Here is an 18,092-nt window from a genome sequence, read left to right on the forward strand (position 1 = left end):
CGTCTCCATAGCGCCGGGGCCGTAAAGCGCGGCTGCGCGTGCCGCTTGGCGTCTCACGGCACTTCCGGCCGGTGCGGCCTAGCGGCGGCGGTGGCGGCCCCGTTGTCTCGCAGCCATGGAGATGCCGCTGCCGCCCGATGGTGAGTGCGGGCCGGGCCGGGCGGGGAGAGCAGGGAACCGGGGGGGGGGGGGGGGGGGGGGGGGGGGGGGGATGCGCGGGCTGGCGGTGGCTGATGGCGCTGCCTCCACACAGACCAGGAGCTGCGGAATGTCATCGACAAGCTGGCGCAGTTCGTGGCGCGGAACGGGCCCGAGTTCGAGAAGATGACGATGGAGAAGCAGAAGGAGAACCCTAAATTCTCCTTCCTCTTCGGGGGTGACTTCTACGGCTACTACAAGTACAAGCTGGCCCTGGAGCAGCAGCAGCGTGAGTGGGGCCCACGGCTGGCGCCGGGCCGGCGGCTCGGGGCTGGGACCGGGCCGCAGCGGGCCCCGCTCCCCTCCCCCGCGGTCCCGGGTCCCGGCCCCCGCTCGGCGCCGGCTGGCGGAGCCACTTTTGTCCCTCCTGGCCACGCTCTGACCTGCCCGGGCTGGGTCGCAGCCTGGTCCTGCTCTCTGAGCCCTGGGAGATGGCGGAGCCCAGCCCGCGGCTCTGGCCGCCCCCCAGTTGCGCGTCGGGGGGCGGGTACCGGCAGCGCGGTGGGACGCAGCTGGACACTGGAAGGGCCCACGGGAGCGGGGTGGGCCGGTGCAGCAGCTCCGGGGCTGGGCTGGTGCTGGGGTCGTTCCTCTTGGAGTGCGTAAAGAGTTGCAGACGCTCCCCTTTTATGCCATCCACCCTCGACTGCGTGATGCTCATTTTGTGTTAAGCAATTCCATAAAGAGCGAGGGTCAGTTTGGGACCCAGCATGGTTTTCGTGTGTGGGCTGGCGGTTGCAGGTTTCTCTGTGAGGCTTACTTTAAAAGTTTATTTTGTCCGACAGTGTTGTGCAAGCAAAGTCAAGATATCGAGGCTACCACACAGATCCAGCCGCTGCCACAACCATCTCTCCCACCGGCAGCACCTATCCCAGCCCCTCAGGGCACTCCTTCTGTGGAGGAACTTATCCAGCAGAGTCAGTGGAACCTGCAGCAGCAGGAGCAGCATCTCCTTGCTATGAGACAGGTTGGTTTAAGATAAGTGCTCACGTAGTTTATCCTCACCTGCCAGTGGCTATAGAAATTAGGAGTGAAGAGGGAGAGGAATGTTTCCTTCTGACTAGCAGTGGTGTTGTGTGTTGGCGAGGAGAGGGACTATTGCTTTGCTTATTTTTGTTCTGTGACAGCTGCTGTCATCTCCTTAGAACGGATGTATCTGATGTGCTAGCAGGATTGGTCTTTGATTAAAATGGTTTATTTACTACATGGAAAACCTTGGCCATTTGCAGAGTGGAATAAATTGTGACTGCTTCAATGCTGCAGGTTGCTGGGAACTGCAAGACATTCTAGCTTGTACTACTTTTAAGGTGGATTCTGATTAGGGGTGGAAGGGAACTGCGTGCTTTGAACTACTTTTTGCAGGCAGTGTTTTGCTGTTACTACTGGGAACCAAACTGAAGAGTTCCTGGAGGAAAGCAGTATGCCTAGATTATGTTCTATACGTTTAGGAGCTTCCTGCAGTTTTTTTTCTTCCAGTGATGGGGTAGTATTAGAGGTGGAAGTGGACTGGACTTTTCCTGAAGAATGAGAAAAGTCTTTTCTTCTCAAAAACAAACAACTGAAACATTTGTGTGTGGTCACAATGCTTGTCAAAGGTCTTGGTCTTTGAGATACCTGCTTATGGCAAAGAGGATGGGGATATGGCAGCTAGTTCTTTAAAAGAATATTGAATGCAATATAATTCTTCCTTTTTTTTTTTCCCCCCTTCTGTTTATTTCAGGAACAAGTCACATCAGCAGTAGCCCTTGCAATTGAGCAACAAATGCAAAAAGTTTTGGAGGAAACCCAGTTAGATATGAATGAATTTGACAACTTGTTGCAACCGATAATTGACACTTGTACAAAAGATGCAATTTCAGTGAGTGATCTAAATCTGAACAGTTTTTTTGTGGTATTGTGGATTAAGTACAGGTTGAATTTTGAGAATGTTTGTATAGTAAATAGCAGCTTTATTGTTCTGTTGTATAGTAAATGAGATAGCTGTTACCTGAAAACTTCCCTTCTTGCAGTTATTTCAGAGCACTAGGAAGTCCATGTGGTGTGAACACGTTAGATTAACATCACATATTTCAAATTTGCTTTTCTAAGGCTGGCAAGAACTGGATGTTTAGTAATGCAAAATCTCCTGCACACTGTGAGCTCATGGCTGGGCACCTGCGAAATCGTATTACGGCAGAAGGAGCTCACTTTGAGCTTCGGTTACACCTGATCTACTTAATCAATGACGTATTGCATCACTGGTAAGAACTATGCTTTTTGATTTTGAGGTTTTGATTAATTTGGTGAAGTCTCTTTCCACTAGATACGTTGTTAGCTTGAGTAGTCATTTTTTATTTTTAATGCCTTAATTATTTTTAACAGCGGTCTTTTAAGATGTCCATAGCTGGCACAAACATCTAGTGCGTTAATAATAAAATTCAGCTTTTACCTACTTTGTGTATTCTTCCTGGAGACAAGATTTTGCAATAAAAATGTAAAGGAGAGAACTCTCTATTTTGTGAATCCTCTACCTTCAGTATAGCAGAAGTTCAGATGAATTGCATATTACAGTGCTCTTAGTGTTATATTAAAAGGCCGTAACTCTTCTCTTCCCATTCCTTTCTTGAAGCCAGCGGAAGCAAGCACGGGATCTTCTGGCTGCTTTACAGAAGGTGGTTGTGCCTATTTATTGTACCAGTTTTCTAGCAGTGGAGGAGGATAAACAACAGAAAATTGCCAGAGTGAGTATCTGGTTTTGATTTAACTGTTAGGCTTTGCTTCGTTAGGTTAGTGCTAGGCAAATTTGCAAATAGGGGGATGGAAGATGACCACTGAGATTTTTCTAGTCTGATTGTCTTAATGAAGTCTGTTACAGGATGTGCTTTAATTCATGCTTAAACTAGTAGTTAAAAGTACCTAGACTTTATTTGCAAGTTATCGTAATGATGAATGCATCTGAATCTTCAGTGGTTCAAAGTCAAGTGCCGAAATTTTATGTCTGTTTGACAAAGCTGGAGAATGAAAATGCTATGCCTCAATTTTTCTTTTATTGTTCATAATTTCTAAAAACTTTTCCCTCTTGAATTTATGCAGCTTCTTCAACTATGGGAAAAGAATGGGTACTTTGATGAGTCGATTATTCAACAGTTACAGAGCCCGGCTCTTGGACTTGGCCAGTACCAGGTTAGCCACAAATGAAAAGTAACATTTTTCTTATTTATGTAAGTATTTTAAAAACTAGTTTAGGATTTTTTTTTCCTTTTTTGAAAGGTAAATATTAATTCCCCCACCCTCCCCTCTTGAAGTTGTTCACAAGGGATTATGAAGATAATGTAAAACATAACCTTGTTATTTCAAATATTTAATAATCTGCCTGCTGATATGATCATGGAAAGTATTTGCATTTCTAACTGCGACAGTCATGTACATATTTGGCAGTGTGTTCTCTTTTTATGGAAATGAGTGTTTGGTAGAAAGGAAATTAAAGAAACTGTAGCTTTAAATTGGATACACTAAGCATAAAAATTGTGGCAGCAAGAACTATTCATTTTTAGCATTAATAATGAATGCTGTTGATTTTAGCTGTATTTGAAAGCTAGGCATTAATATAGATGGTGGATACCTGCAGCCTGCAGAAAATATTTTGGAAATCTTCACGGAGCTTCATAGTGTGGCATAGTTCTTCTGCCAGCAGGTTATCCTGCATTCTTACGTATTTCTTGGGAGAGGGGATGGAGAGCAATACTATAAATAGAATAACTGTTTTAGGTACAGTGTTAACTTGTTCTTCTGAATTTATCTCATTTTATCAGGCAAATTTGATCACTGAATACGCAACGGTAGTACAACCTGTACAAGTAGCTTTCCAACAGCAGATACAGAACCTGAAAACTCAACATGAGGAGTTTGTAAACAGTTTAACGCAGCAGCAACAGCAGCAGCAAATACAAATACCGCCACTAGAGAACGAGGTGAAATCAACACCCCCACCTCAAGCCCCCACAGCAGCACCAGCCTCGGCTCCGCCATCTGCTCCAGTTACACAAGCAGGTACAAACCTCTTCTGGGGACCTGTGCACAAATCAGTAGGTGGCAACACTGAGTTTTTGCTCCTTTTTTAGTAGCGAGGTACAGTGCTCTTCTGGTTTGGTTCTGGCAAAAAGCCTGAAACTGGTTGGAGGCTTGCAGCTGGTACAGTCTGGTGCTTGAATATAGAAAGAACCAAAGAGACGAATGTTAAACGGATCACACATCCTCTCTCCTAGTAATATGTTACGCATCAATAAAATTTGGATGGAGCCTGTTGTAGGTGTGCTGCTGTTTCATTAACTACGTGTGACCTGCATGCTTATGATAGTCTCTGATTTGTTTCAGATGATGGTAAATCTCAGCTGCCTCTAGCTGGTTCTACAGAGTATGACACAACAGGGTCGGGAGTGCAGGATCCTGCCTCTGGTGGACCACGCGGCCCTGGATCTCATGATCAGATTCCTCCAAATAAACCACCCTGGTTTGACCAGCCTCACCCCGTTGCGCCATGGGGTCAACAGCAGGTAAGAAATGCAGTTCTGAAACGAGACATAGAGGGAGGTGGAGGTTCAGAATGGCTGTCTTGGTTGTGGAAGTGTGGTGAAAAGCTGTGAGTTTGAAATCCAGATTCAGTTGTCAAGCTTTCTCATTCTGAACCCAGCTAAAGGCAAAGTATAAATTGTATTTCAGTTTGTCAACCATCACGCTTTCCCTGTGAACAAGCAGAAGTATGGCTTGAGTACAGAGCTGTTTGGTTCAGTAACAGTCTTTCCCGTCTTTTCTCTGAAGCTGCAGTTCAGACCTTGTATACAGAAAGTTCTTTCACTTGTGCGTGTTGCCTACAGACTACATTTTAAAAGGTAGATTGCTTTTATTGCGTTCTTTATTTTTTGTTGCCTAATGACCAGGCTGCTTTTCTTCACTGCCAGGGACCACCTCATTGTCCTCCGTGGAATAACAACCATGAAGGAATGTGGAATGAACAGAGAGATCAAGGCTGGAACAATCAGCGAGAGACACCTTGGAACAACCAGCCCGATCCTTCTTGGAACAACCAGTTTGAAGCACCGTGGAACAACCAGCATGAACAACCTCCATGGGGTGGGGGTCAAAGGGAACCTCCATTTCGAATGCAGCGGCCACCTCACTTCAGAGGCCCATTTCCTCCACATCAGCAACATCCCCAATTCAACCAGCCCCCGCATCCGCATAATTTCAACCGCTTTCCACCTCGCTTCATGCAGGATGATTTTCCACCTCGCCATCCCTTTGAAAGGCCTCCTTATCCTCATCGTTTTGATTACCCCCAGGGGGATTTTCCTCAAGGTAAAGTGTGTACCAGGCCAGGTTTTCTTACGTTGTGATCCTGATTGCCATTACAAAATTATTTAGTGTTTTGGGGTGACAGCTTGTTCTTGGTGAATTGTGTTCCTGAGAAATGTTGAGCTTGGGGGTTTGGGAAGCTACTGCCGACAACTCAGTAGGAAATACATGCAGAGTGGGATGCTTCCTTGCTTTTTGAGTTTTCCTTCCATAACAGATGGCAGAGAACCAGAAAATGTAATCCAAACTCAAGTCAGCATCTGTACAGGCACCCTTTTTGTGACTATTTCACTTTAAAAATAGTAAGCTCGAAGGTGAGAAGCAGCATTTGCTTGTGAATTCAATCCCCTGCATATCAGGCTGTAGATGAGGGCTCTTCATCTGTGCCCTCCCTAGGTGGAGAAAGCTAGAGGGAGACAGGCTTTGTTGTTTGTTGAACAATTGTTGTTTGAGGAAGCGTTTGTTGTTCTGCATGTGTTCATCCATGCCCTTCTTCTCTTTATTTTTACTGAGAAGCTCTCTAATTATCTGTCTTAAAGTTGTGTGGCTTGGTAGCGTCTGGTGAAATGATCCTTGCCTCCAGTTCTCCCTTCTTGTTTGGTTTGCTCTCTGGCTGGACCACGGGGATGTCTGAGAGCAGTTGGTGCGCTGTTTGCCTGGCCTCTGTGGCTCCAGTTTGGCTGCGGGCCCCCTTGTGAAGCCTGGTATAGTTCTGCCCCAATGTAATTTCTATTTCACGTGGAGAAGTTTTCCTGGAAAAACTGTTGATTCTGCTGCAGAAAGTGTTCATTTTCAGTCTTGCATTTTTCTCTACATAGTGCAATGAGTTCAGCAGGGTATCCTGACGTTCATGGCAAATGGTTCGTCCATCAGTGCTTGGATGGATGTCATTCACTTCCTCTATTTAAACAGGATATTGTCTCTACCTCTTCTCAAAATGCCTCTTTAAACAAAGTATTTTCTTGTCACCTACTCATGTGAGTTAATGCCTGCCATGTTTCTTTCTTTATATGTGTTGATTTGACATAGAGACAGAACTAATGACAGGTCCTTGCAAAGCCACAACTCTGTATTTAAGTTTCAGAAACAGATCCCACCAGTAGCTGCCCCGCTGCATCTGGAACCTTTTGTTCTTGAGCATATCTTTCTTGTGGCACTTTTTGACCACCAGTACATCCCAGAGTGAGTGGTGGCTTAGGTTAAAGTATCCTTCTTTCTTGAGAGCAGTTGTTATGGCCAGAGGGGGAGATGCGCTGCAAGATATTAATGAATGTGGACCTGTAGCCAGCCTCTAGTTCTTCAGTTCCGTTGCTTTTCTGGATGTGCAAGGTCCTGGGTGCCAAGATTGTTTTTTTAGGATCAATGCACTAACTGAAGTACAGCTCTGCCTTCTTTCTCTATAGCTAAATAAAATGTTTTAACCCTCCTACTCTGCAGAAATTGGACCTCCTCATCATCATCCTGGTCACAGATTGCCTCACCCTGGAATCAGCGAGCATCCTCCCTGGGGAGGGCCACAGCACCCTGATTTCGGGCCTCCCCCACATGGATTTAACGGGCAGCCTCCTCACATGCGGCGACAAGGCCCCCCTCACATGAACCATGATGATCCCAGTCTGGTGCCAAATGTTCCCTACTTTGATCTTCCGGCTGGACTGATGGCTCCACTTGTAAAAGTAAGTGCTTGCAGTGGGCCCTGGCTAGTAGGATTAAAAGATCAGGATCCTTTGGTCAATATTAGGGACAGTTTAAGATGACATACATAATATCAAATCCTTCCATCCAGCAAACGTTAGCCAAAGTTGTGGGGTATGCAAGGGCAGGAGCCAGGTGAGAAGGTAGTGAAAATGGGCACGCTTTCAAGTGCTGTGTGCTAGTGAAAGCTGGTTGAGCTCATCTGTGTGAAAGGCTTGATTTACCCTTTAAAATTTTACCTCTGTTTGTAGAGAATAGAAATCTCCTGTGATTTTTTTTGATGGCCAGAGGGACCTTGCAGTTCTGATGTGGCCACTGTGTGCTGCTTTTTGGTGTTCACAGTTCTTTCTTATAAAGACATTTGCGACACTAATGTTATATATATGAACAAAGAACAACAGAGAACAAGAAATGTTATCTGTATTAGCATACATAAGTTTATGCATTCTGTGTTTGAGGTGAACAAATAGGTCTCTTCCATCTCTAACTTTGTGTTACTTTCAGCACACACCAGCTTTTGCCAGGCTTCCATCCTGCCACCATTATCACAAAGGTGGATACATGAGATCCACATTTTATCTGCCTGGCAATCCAGTTAATGCTGCAACCTGTGTATCCTGGTTTTTTCTCATAGACTCAAAATGGTAGCGATAGCACAAGAAAGCATTGGGTCATCGCAGAATCCTTATTTCTGGACCATTTTTTATCCAGTAGTGAAATGTGAGGTCCCTACGCAGTTGAATCTATATTTATCTCTTCAGGTAGCCACCCTATGACACATGACATGAATGTAATTTGTTTTGTTTCCGGCAGCTTGAAGATCATGAATATAAACCTTTAGATCCTAAAGATATACGTCTTCCACCTCCAATGCCCCCCAGTGAGAGACTACTGGCTGCGGTTGAGGCATTTTATAGTCCACCATCTCATGACAGGCCTAGAAACAGGTAAGAGTAGGTGTAGTTAACAATATGGTAAGGAAAATGCCCCAAGCAGCTGTCTCAAACCACAACGTGCCTCTCTCTTCCTTAGCCTGTGTCTTGGTTCTTTTAATGCTGAAATGAGTGTTCTTGTTGTATTGTGAACTGCATGCACTGTTTGGTCTTACACTGAAATTTGCGAGACTTTTTTGCCCAGGCCCTTTGTTCCCTGCAAAAGTCTAGCAGAAAACCTGAACGCCTCCATTGATGAAAGCAGAATTTTACAGATGTCGGTTCTGTGTGTGGTTGATTTATTGCAGTGAAGGCTGGGAGCAGAATGGACTGTACGAATTCTTCAGAGCTAAAATGAGAGCGAGGCGGAGGAAAGGTCAGGAGAAGAGAAATAGGTGAGAGATCCTGTCTGCTCCCTTCTGGTGCATGCTGTTGGCTTGGAAGGTGCTAAGGGAATACCTTGGGCTAAATGCAGAGGGAAATTCTGTTCAGCAACATGCTGATGGAATAACAGAGTTTCAGCTTGCTGGAGTTTTTCTGATCTGCGGAAAATAGTTTTTGCCACACTCAAGTTTTCACTGGATTGTCTGCAGAAATACAGCGCCTGCATGTAATTTGAACTTGATCAGAAGTATATTTGTGTGTTGCATGCTTCTCCCAGGAGTTTCACTGGAGTTTCTCTGTTTTCATCTGTGCAGTGGGCCTTCTCGGTCTCGCAGTCGGTCTAAAAGCCGAGGTCGCTCATCCTCACGGTCTAATTCACGATCTTCAAAATCATCTGGCTCCTACTCGAGGTCACGATCTCGCTCTTGCTCTCGTTCACGATCCTATTCACGGTCTCAGTCCAGGTAGAGTGCAATGGGCTGAATCTCGGGAGCTGGGGGAGTGGAATAAAAGCAACCCTCAACAATGAGCTGAGCGAGGAACCGTGGCTGCTGCTCTGGTAACTTGTGCCTCTGATCTCCCTTTCCAGAAGCCGGAGCAGGTCCCGCTCTTCTCACAGCCGCTCGCGATCACGGTCACGATCAAGATCGAAGTCATACTCCCCAGGAAGGCGGCGCCGGTCCCGGTCTCGCAGCCCCACTCCTCCGTAAGCTTTTCGTTGTTTGTGCCTCTTTTTACCTGGGTTGTTTGGAAAAGTACCAACAAGGGTGCTTTCTCCTGAGCTGGGTATCATGAGCATTTCAACAAATAGTAGAGGAGAAGACAGAAAGCAGATTTAAAAACAATGTATACACTATATGAGCTTAGAGAGAGAGTATTACTCTGTTGTGGTGGCGTTTTGTTATAACAAAACACTGCGTGACTGTGAAGGCTTTGTATGCCTTCCTGGGAAGCAGGAGGAATCCTCCAAGTACTCTGTTGGGAAGACCGTAGTGTTGGATTTCCCTTGTCCTGAGGAACAGGTAGGGTGTTTCTGGTGCCTTTATAACTCCTTAACCTATTATAAAAGAATAGCTTAGTAGAACGGATGGGATGATATGAGGTGTTGATGTTTAACAGCATTCAGATGACCTTGCTTTGTGTCAGAACAATATCACTTAATTTGTTCTTCTTATTTCCTTAGTTCTTCTGCTGGTTTGGGCTCCAGTTCTGGGCCTCCTATACCAGAATCAAGACTTGGAGAAGAAAACAAAGGCCATCAGATGCTAGTGAAAATGGGTAAGGTGATATTCTAGAGCCCTACGCAAGCCAGGAAACAAAATCAGGCACCAAACTCTTGGATACAGTTAATTAGTGCATGTTTGTGATTATCCATTGGTATTCCAAGGTCAGCGTAAGGCTATTCAGAGATAGAAGTATACAGAACACAGAGCTGTGGTGGCAAGTTACCTGTCTGGGAGGGGTATGGAAGACAGAGACACCAATTTGGCATCAAATAAAACTTGGATCAGATAGAACCAAGGTATTTAATCTCCCTGAGTGCAGAGCGGCAGGGTTGACTGGACAGACTGGGCTTGTGCTGTCTTTCCCCTTGCCCTCTTAGAAGTTTTCAGGGATAGTGCTGATTGTCAGCTCCCTGAATCTGCCTGTTGACACTTGTGACGTAAATGGGACAGTTCATATGTTGTTTCGGGCTGGCTGTTACCGTCCTGCAGTGTCAAACTGACACTTTTTTTGGTTGTTTACAAAATGTGTTTGTTTGTCTTCAGAATTCTTGTAATAAAAAAATAGTTCTAGGACTGCAGTGTTGTGTCCTTCCTGCAGGATGGAGTGGATCTGGTGGACTGGGAGCCAAGGAACAAGGAATTCAGGATCCAATTAAAGGAGGGGATATCAGAGACAAATGGGATCAATATAAAGGAGTGGGAGTTGCATTAGATGACCCTTATGAAAACTACCGAAGAAATAAAAGTTACTCATTTATTGCACGCATGAAGGCCAGAGATGAATGTAAGTGAATATTTCTAATCAATTTTAGCAACTGTGCAGCCTTGATAGCTATTTTGTGCTATTTACTGTAGACTGTAAACCCAAATCAAGAGACTAATAACTCAATTCTTTCTAATGTAATGGGCGTGGTAAAACAACAGGTAAGTAGGCATATACTCTGATTAACCCAGCACGTTTTCCTTTTTACGAGTTGTGTTGTATCCTAATTTCTGAAACATTAATTAATTAGCCTGTTCTGTGTAAGCCACTTCCTGGCTGCACTACCAAGAGCCTTGCATGTTTGAACATTGCCCTTCAAAACGCAAGAGGATCACAAAGGCAGTGGAGGGAGCTGTGCCACAGGAGGGATGACAGTTGCCAAAGCAGGAAGCTCTTTGTGTTTGAAATTAAGTTAGACCACGCTCACTGTCTGGCCCTGCCCAGCTCTGTTTCCTACAATTAGCACCATGTTCTGCCAAAGCTAGAAATGGTAATAAATTCACTGTAATGCAGGAAGGGTTCAGGAACAGTCAAGCTGCTTCTTCAGAGATTAAGGCAGTAACCCAAGTGATGGACTTTAGCAGAGAGTCTGTGTTACATAGAACAACACTTGTCAATGACTAAAAGAAAAAAAAATTGGCAAGCTAAATGAAGTCACTTCTGCCTACAGCTGCAGTAGATCTGTGTAATCAAATGGGTTCAAATAAAGCCCAAAAGGAAAGAAATTCCTTATCAATAGAGCCCTCATTCCATGAAATGTTTCAGTTTCAGACAGCTTAGGTAACTGCAGAATGTGTAAGAACTCTTTTCCCTATTGTTTCAGTGAAGCGTGAAACGCAAGACCCTCCACCACCCGAATAAGACTCTCAGAAGAAAGATGTCTTGCATCTTCTACAAAACATTAAACTTGTATAAATCCGGATTAAAGTCTGGAGGAAGTGACAAATGACTTACTTTTAAAACTATGGTGAAAAATGGAAAGCTATGACATGTACTCAACACTTGTTTAGTGTTTAAAAAAGGCCAGTCATTACTATGACATGTCTAGCACATTTAAGAATTTCCATTTATTTTGCAAAATTTTCTAATAAGTTACCCATTTTATACTAGAATTAAACCCCAGTCAAGCTATACCTGGTGCAGGATCGTGATTAATTCATTCCTGTGGAATACAGACATTATCTGATGTGGTTATATGTTCTCTAGTTCCATAATGTATGTTTATTTCTCTCAAAAGGTTAATTCTATTTGAAGTGGAGGGGTGCTGCCTTGGGATCAAGTCAGACTGATGCTGAGCAGTGTATCCTAATGTCTAAATGGGGAATGAAGCATCTAGTTCCAGTACAGGTGACCTATGAGCACTGTGCAAGCTTGTTAGAACCTACCATACAACTTAACACCCCTACACACCAGCTGCTGCAGTCACAACTCTGGTCAGAACACAAGGGTTAACTGTTCTAGCTTTTCAAGCGCTCTAAGGGATGTTCAATGCTTTGTAATGGAAGACATTCTTTAAGCTTTTTATATTTTTGTATATACCCTTTAATAAAAGCTAATTAGTTCAATAGAAGAGAATCCATTTTCTCTGCTCTGCAAGTTTCTAATAATGAAGCGTTCTTGGAAACTTCCTTTAATTGAAATGAGAAAAATAAAAGAAACCTTTTGTAACTGTTTCCAGAGACCACCAGCTAAAGATGTTAGGCCCTTACACTGCACTTCCACTCCAGAGGTCTGCGTGGTGGTAACCTCTTCCAGAGTCATTTGTTTGTATAGCAGAAGCCCTCTTAAAACCATTCAATTAATATGGTGAAATATCAGTTTGTTCTAGATCTACTGTAGTTGTGGAACTGTAACTGTCTGTGAATCAGCATACAACACCTGTATGTTATAGACTTGTGAATTTTATTGTTTTGCCTTCCAATAAACACTTTTTTTTTTATAAAAATAAAATGCTGGCTCATTTCAGAGTAAATGGATTCCCACATGTTGGCTCTAAGCCTTCCTTGTAGTGAATTTATTTTAACTCTGTGTGGTTTGGTAGTAATCTGACAAGGCTAATGATACATAAACTCTCTTTAAATATGGTGCTGAAGTCAGGCTATGCTATTTTTCTACTGTGATCGTATTCCTCGAGTACTGTAGTACAGACTTACTTCTACCATGATCACAGATGCGATTGCCGATCATGCTACTTACATGATATACATGATAAACATGCGTACTGTGATGACTTCCAGCACACTCTTTAGAGAGAAGTGGTTTTGGGTTTCTCTTTTGCTGAACACTGACATAGTCTGGCTGAAGGTTCCTGCCTCTCCCTGTATCATGTACAGTAGTAAAAAATTCAGTTATAGGAAAATAAATTATGTATGGTAAGATACGTAGCAGTTAGTACAAATCCTTCCAGTAGAGCATTTCTAACTTTTTATCTGTGCAGTTTGGAAGGGTTTCTTGTGCCAACTTGAAATCCGTAAATGTAAATTTTACTTAAAATTCAAAGAGTCAAAGCAATTTTTCCTCCTGTGCTTTCCAAACTTCTTGACGCGCTTGCTCAATTGTTAGACGTGGGGATTTGTGATTCTTGATGTACTGCAAAGAAAAGTTAATATACAAATTTCTTTATTCTGTAGATAAATACTTTCTAGTATTGAATAAAAAATGAATCTTCATGTCAAGATACCTGCACTTTTCTATACCAGCAACAGAAACTGATACTTCTGTTGCAGCATTAGGAAGATCCTTGTTTGAGGACAGTTAAATGCTACAGCAGGAAGCTTATTCTTTCAGAACTATGGCTTCCAGTAAGATTTTAGTCTCTTTTTTCTTTTTTCTTTACTGTATAAACTCCTGATTTGTTGTTACTATGGGCAGAAGTATTACAGTATTCTACTATGAAATAATTTACTCACTGATAATATGAACTTTAATTAATAATATGCAAAGAAAATCAGTTTGCTGCAAATACTAGAAGCGTTTGGAAAAGGTTCTGTCTAGGCTGCTGCCTGGTCTATCTAAATACCTCTTTAGCTTCTGCCAGGGTATGGTAGTGGAACTTCTCGTTTTCTAATGACTCCACAAGGGACGAGTGAAGGCGGTGAATGTTCTCTACAAACTGCTGAGTCAACATCAAGTGCTGTTTCAACATGGAATTTAAAACAAGGACTGACGGGTTGTAGGCAGTCAAGGCTGTAAGAAACAGAGAATGTATATTTAGTGATAGATTGCAGTCAGGTAGGAAGGGCTAAAAAATCCAAGCAGGAGTTAGATGCATAAAGTATAGTTAAACAATAAGAAATGTTTTTCAGTACCTTCTACTGCATCCATGCTGATGACGTGACTGGCAATAGGTACTGGATCAATGTAACTGTTTCCTACAGGTGGGTCAAGTACTGCAGAGGTGTCTGCTGCATATGGGATAAAATTAAAAAGAGTTACTGGGTCTGGGGGGTGGAAACGTTTAGTACTAGGACTGGATTCAGCTTCAGCACTCTCGGCACATCAGCTGTGGCAGAACCACTGTGGAGCCTAAGATGGAAATCTGTCAGCCAAAAAAATATTAAAGTAGTTCTTACGACCTCCACAGTTTCCTTACTCTTACTTTCACAACACACGCCATTGCAGAAGACGTTTTTTCTAACCCTAGACAGAGTAAAAATAAAGGCTCTTGTAATTGAAGGAAGCTACTGCTTTCAAGCACACCTGAGTTTCTATTTTTCTCCTCCTGGAGTGTGGCAAGAAGTAGCTCTTGGCACTTTTTCCTTTAAATAGAGCTAAGCAGGAAAGGAGCTACCCCTCACAAACAGTTAAAGGTCACAGCTGTCATCTATAAATGGGGCCTTAGTGCTTTCCCAAGAAGTATCATGCATAAAATAATTTCACAATGAGTAGTCACTTTAGTAACAACACAATAGTATTGTTTACAATAGCAAAGATAAAGCAAAAATGTTAAATTCCATTTGAGAATATTACTCAGGCTATTGCAAGCTCTGTCACTAATAATAGGTACTAGTTCATCTGTCCAGAGTTCCTGTTGGGGTTTTTTAGTGGAAAAAACCTCACCAGTTCCAAGTTCTTATTCTGTTGTCCAATCCCCGTCTTTTCTACAGATAGCAGATGACGGCGTTGAGCTTTAGAAAGTTTTTAATTTAATGTCAGCTCTGGGAAGCTAGTACTGAAACTAAGAACCTTATCAAGGCTGACAAAGCTAGCACATGAAATACAAAACTGTAGAAACTGCCTGAATAGGGCAGTGTCTCGTGAACTTACTCTTTGACCACCAGCAGTAGGTGAATGGAGGATCCACTGTCTGAACTGCAGTTTCTTTGACAGTTTTTCTCTGAACCTGGTCATGCCGCTCTCTGGTAAATGGAGCTGATAATGCTGAAGATCGGCGTTTTCCAGAATACATGCAGCTCTCAGAATGTTCCTCTGACGTTTCTGATACAGATTTCCTGCCTGTTGTAGACAGAGACCTTTCAAAGTCTTCAGAATATTCTGAATTAACAGTTTGCTCATCATGATCAAGATAATCCTCTTTGTGTTTAGGGACATCTGTAGAAACTCCACTTAAATGCTCTGAGATTTCAGCTTCAGTCACAGTCTTTTCAACATCCCCTTCAGAAGCATCATTCACACTGGTTCCTGCACTTGTCGTTTCACAAGAAGCTTGGTCCTTTTCCCCCAGAAATACATCTTTTTTTGGATTTCTGTTTGGTTTTTGAGTAATTTGAATGTTTGTCCCCTGTAAAACAAACAACAGTACGTTAGGAGCGTCAACAAAATGCAATCTAGAAAATGCCTCCATTATTCTTTATCTGTTCTGCTGCACGTCACCAAGAGTTAGCTACTACTTTATTAGGAAATAAAAATGTTGCTCTCCTGTGACACTTTGCAAAATGTGCAGTGCTGTTACATTTACTTAAGAAATACAGGCACGAAACCCCACAATTTGGTCACATTTCAGTAGACTCTAAAATCCTGATCTAACCCCTACAGCTAATGAAACATCCACCTCAAACCACCTCTGAGTCGAAACATTTATTTTAGAATATCCACTCTCTACCAAAGGCAGAATGGAAATAGGTGCTAGCAGGGCATTTCTACTTACTTTCTGCTCTATTTCTGCTGCCTCATTGGTGATATTTGGTGCCAAATCATCAAGGCTCAGGATATTCAGTCTGAAATCTGCAATCAAATGACATGTCTTCATGAGAATTTGCATGACAATGACAGTACACTTTCCCTTAAGTGAGTAAAGTGGGGGAAAATAAGTCTGTACTATATTCCTGAAGTGTAATACTAAAAAGTAACAGCAGTCAATCACTCCAAATCTTTCACTAAGCTGCAGCTCTTTCTAACATTTCCTCCTTAGCCTGTTGGTGGATCTACTAGCCCAAGCTCAAGAGATTCTTGCTGCCCCTGACTGCCACTTGTTCTCGCTCAGACCCATTAGAACATTGTCCCATTGACATATGAAAACTATTGTAAAAGTTGTAATTGTTTTGACATTATAAAAGCCAGGGAAGCATCATTAAACTGAACCCATTAAATCAAAAGCCAAGAAAAATGCAAATACATTACACCAGATAAAATAAACTGATCAACAGAATTCCTTTGATAATGCCTTGGTTTATCTAAAATTACACCACTGAATCCTTTCAAAATGAGCATTTGCCCATGTTTGTTAGTAAATTTATCAGTAAATTATTAGTACAATTCACGCCAAGTCTGCTGAGACATTATTTAGAAAACTTACTGTTTGAGCTGCTGCTAGTTGAGTCTTCTGCATCAGCTGCTTCTGAAAATAATTCGTCTAATGATTTAATTTCACTTCTGTCACTTTCAAGTGACATTTGGCTTTGCTTGGTGTTGCCTGTTCTAGGCAGAGTCATCTTTACAGTATTGTCGTTCATGGAAGAAGACGGCAACTGAGATCTCACGTTATGTTGTACTGGCAGGTTTCTGCTGTCTGATGAAGGTGTTGCTGAATTAACTCTACTGAAAACATTTTTCTCTGAATCTGTGCTGTCAAAACAAGGTGCTTTAGATACCTCTGTCAGTGAAATTTTCTTATGAGATGGAGGAGGCATTCTTGATGAAACTGGAGTCTTACTCTTTCAAAGAACATGAAAGAGAGATTCGTGTGTTACTTCATTTGTTATGTGTAGATCATTAAAAAAGAAAACAAATTATAATGGCTGAAAAAGAGTAATTTTAAAATGTGAATTGAAGCTAAACCGTATCATAAGCAAGCCACAAATGCAAAATTAGAATTAGTTTCTGGTGTTACCTACAGAAAAAGCAACTTACCAATGAAAATAATTTCATAAAAGCATAAATAAAAATATGTAATCCAATGAAGTCTGTATTTACCTTTTCACTCCACTTAGAATCATTCACAACAACCCTCTGATTCTTGTTTCCACTGGAAACCTCCATCAAGTCTCTCATTTCCTCTTCATCACTGTCCAAATCAAGCTGTTGTTTAAGCATAACATTCTTTTTAGGGCTTTGGATGCTTTCTTTTTCCTTTGAACAGGCATTACTGGGGGTCATATTTCCACTGGCAGTAGCATAATTCTTCAGATATTTCTTGCCCCTTGCACTGTGTTCATGACTGGACGCAGATGAGAGGGGCTCTTTATTCAAAGCCTTCTGGCCCAAGCTGGTGTTCTGCAACTCCATCTGCTTTCTTCGATTCATGATTTTGCTCTCTAGTTGCGCCACTTTCCTCAGAGCTGAGCTCGACCGTGCATGGGAAGTGCTAACCGGAGTGCGCTTTACTATGTGTCTGTTCGCTGCCTGCACAGCACTTCCCAGCGTCTGGCACCACTGGCTGCTATGTAGGTTTTGGTTGCGCACCTTTAGGAACCTGCTGTGGCAGATCGGAGCTCTTCCAGTTCTCCCCAGCTCCTTGTCAACTACAGAGAGGTCACTACAGGAGTGAGGGAGGGCGCTGTGCCCGGCTGTGATTCTCCTGCGGGGAGCATCGCTGTGGCCCTGCCGAGTAGAGGATGCAAAGAGCCCTCAAAAGGCAGAGGCAAGCGGCCCGGTTCAGCCCCCAGTTCCCCGGACCGAGAAGACACTCCCGCTCCCCACGGCCCTGCTCTCGTCCCAGCCTCTGCCGGGCCACCCCCTCCCACCCGGCAGTGCACGCCCTCCCTCCCGTGGCTGCCCGAAGGCGGCTGGCGCTGGGGCAGGGCGGGGGCCGGGACGAGAGCCGGCGCCTCACCTGCCCTCCGCCCGCGGGCGCTCTCTGCGCCCAAGCGATCGCGGCCATCCCGGACGGACCGTTCTGAGGCGGCCGCGACAGGGGCTCCTCCACAGCGGTCGGCGCCAGACCGTATCTCGGAAACCGCCACTCCCCAACAAACCGGCCCCTCATTGGCTCCGCGCAGAGCCGCCCTCCCGCCTCGCGCTCCTGCGACCTTTGGGCGTAGCGAATCTTCCAAAGCGCCGACTACAAGCCCCAGCGTGCATTTCACCGCGCGGGCACGTGGCAGCGCGCTCCTCCGTCGGGGGGCGCTGAGCCAATCTGGGCCCACTTCACAAGTTGTTAGGAGA

At 43.7% G+C, this 18,092-nt stretch overlaps 2 protein-coding genes across 3 annotated transcripts; one reads left to right on the forward strand and one right to left on the reverse strand.

Moving 5' to 3' along the window:
* On the forward strand, nt 1–12,465 carry CHERP (calcium homeostasis endoplasmic reticulum protein). Of its 2 annotated transcripts, none has more exons than XM_055804339.1 (18): nt 1–140; nt 254–427; nt 984–1,165; nt 1,919–2,056; nt 2,287–2,438; nt 2,807–2,918; nt 3,271–3,360; nt 3,990–4,227; nt 4,552–4,730; nt 5,136–5,532; nt 6,967–7,205; nt 8,038–8,171; nt 8,465–8,551; nt 8,855–9,004; nt 9,130–9,246; nt 9,724–9,818; nt 10,365–10,550; nt 11,353–12,465. In XM_055804339.1, the coding sequence occupies exons 1-18, from the start codon at nt 116–118 to the stop codon at nt 11,388–11,390; spliced, it is 2,733 nt and encodes a 910-aa protein (XP_055660314.1). In that variant the 5' UTR covers nt 1–115; the 3' UTR covers nt 11,391–12,465. The 2 variants fall into 2 exon arrangements, with proteins under 2 accessions (XP_055660314.1, XP_055660315.1); XM_055804340.1 differs by having other exon boundaries at nt 11,767–12,465.
* C5H19orf44 (chromosome 5 C19orf44 homolog) lies at nt 12,413–17,889 on the reverse strand. Its single transcript, XM_055804341.1, has 8 exons — nt 17,761–17,889; nt 16,902–17,528; nt 16,285–16,642; nt 15,637–15,713; nt 14,796–15,270; nt 13,838–13,933; nt 13,549–13,715; nt 12,413–13,118 (listed from the first exon to the last, which is right to left on the reverse strand). Exons 1-8 carry the CDS (start codon nt 17,806–17,808, stop codon nt 13,032–13,034), a joined length of 1,935 nt encoding a protein of 644 aa, XP_055660316.1. The 5' UTR covers nt 17,809–17,889; the 3' UTR covers nt 12,413–13,031.
* Nucleotides 17,890–18,092: the final 203 nt, after the last annotated feature.

Source organism: Falco peregrinus, chromosome 5, assembly GCF_023634155.1.
Source record: "Falco peregrinus isolate bFalPer1 chromosome 5, bFalPer1.pri, whole genome shotgun sequence".
In the NCBI taxonomy this organism is placed as follows: Eukaryota; Metazoa; Chordata; class Aves; order Falconiformes; family Falconidae; genus Falco; species Falco peregrinus.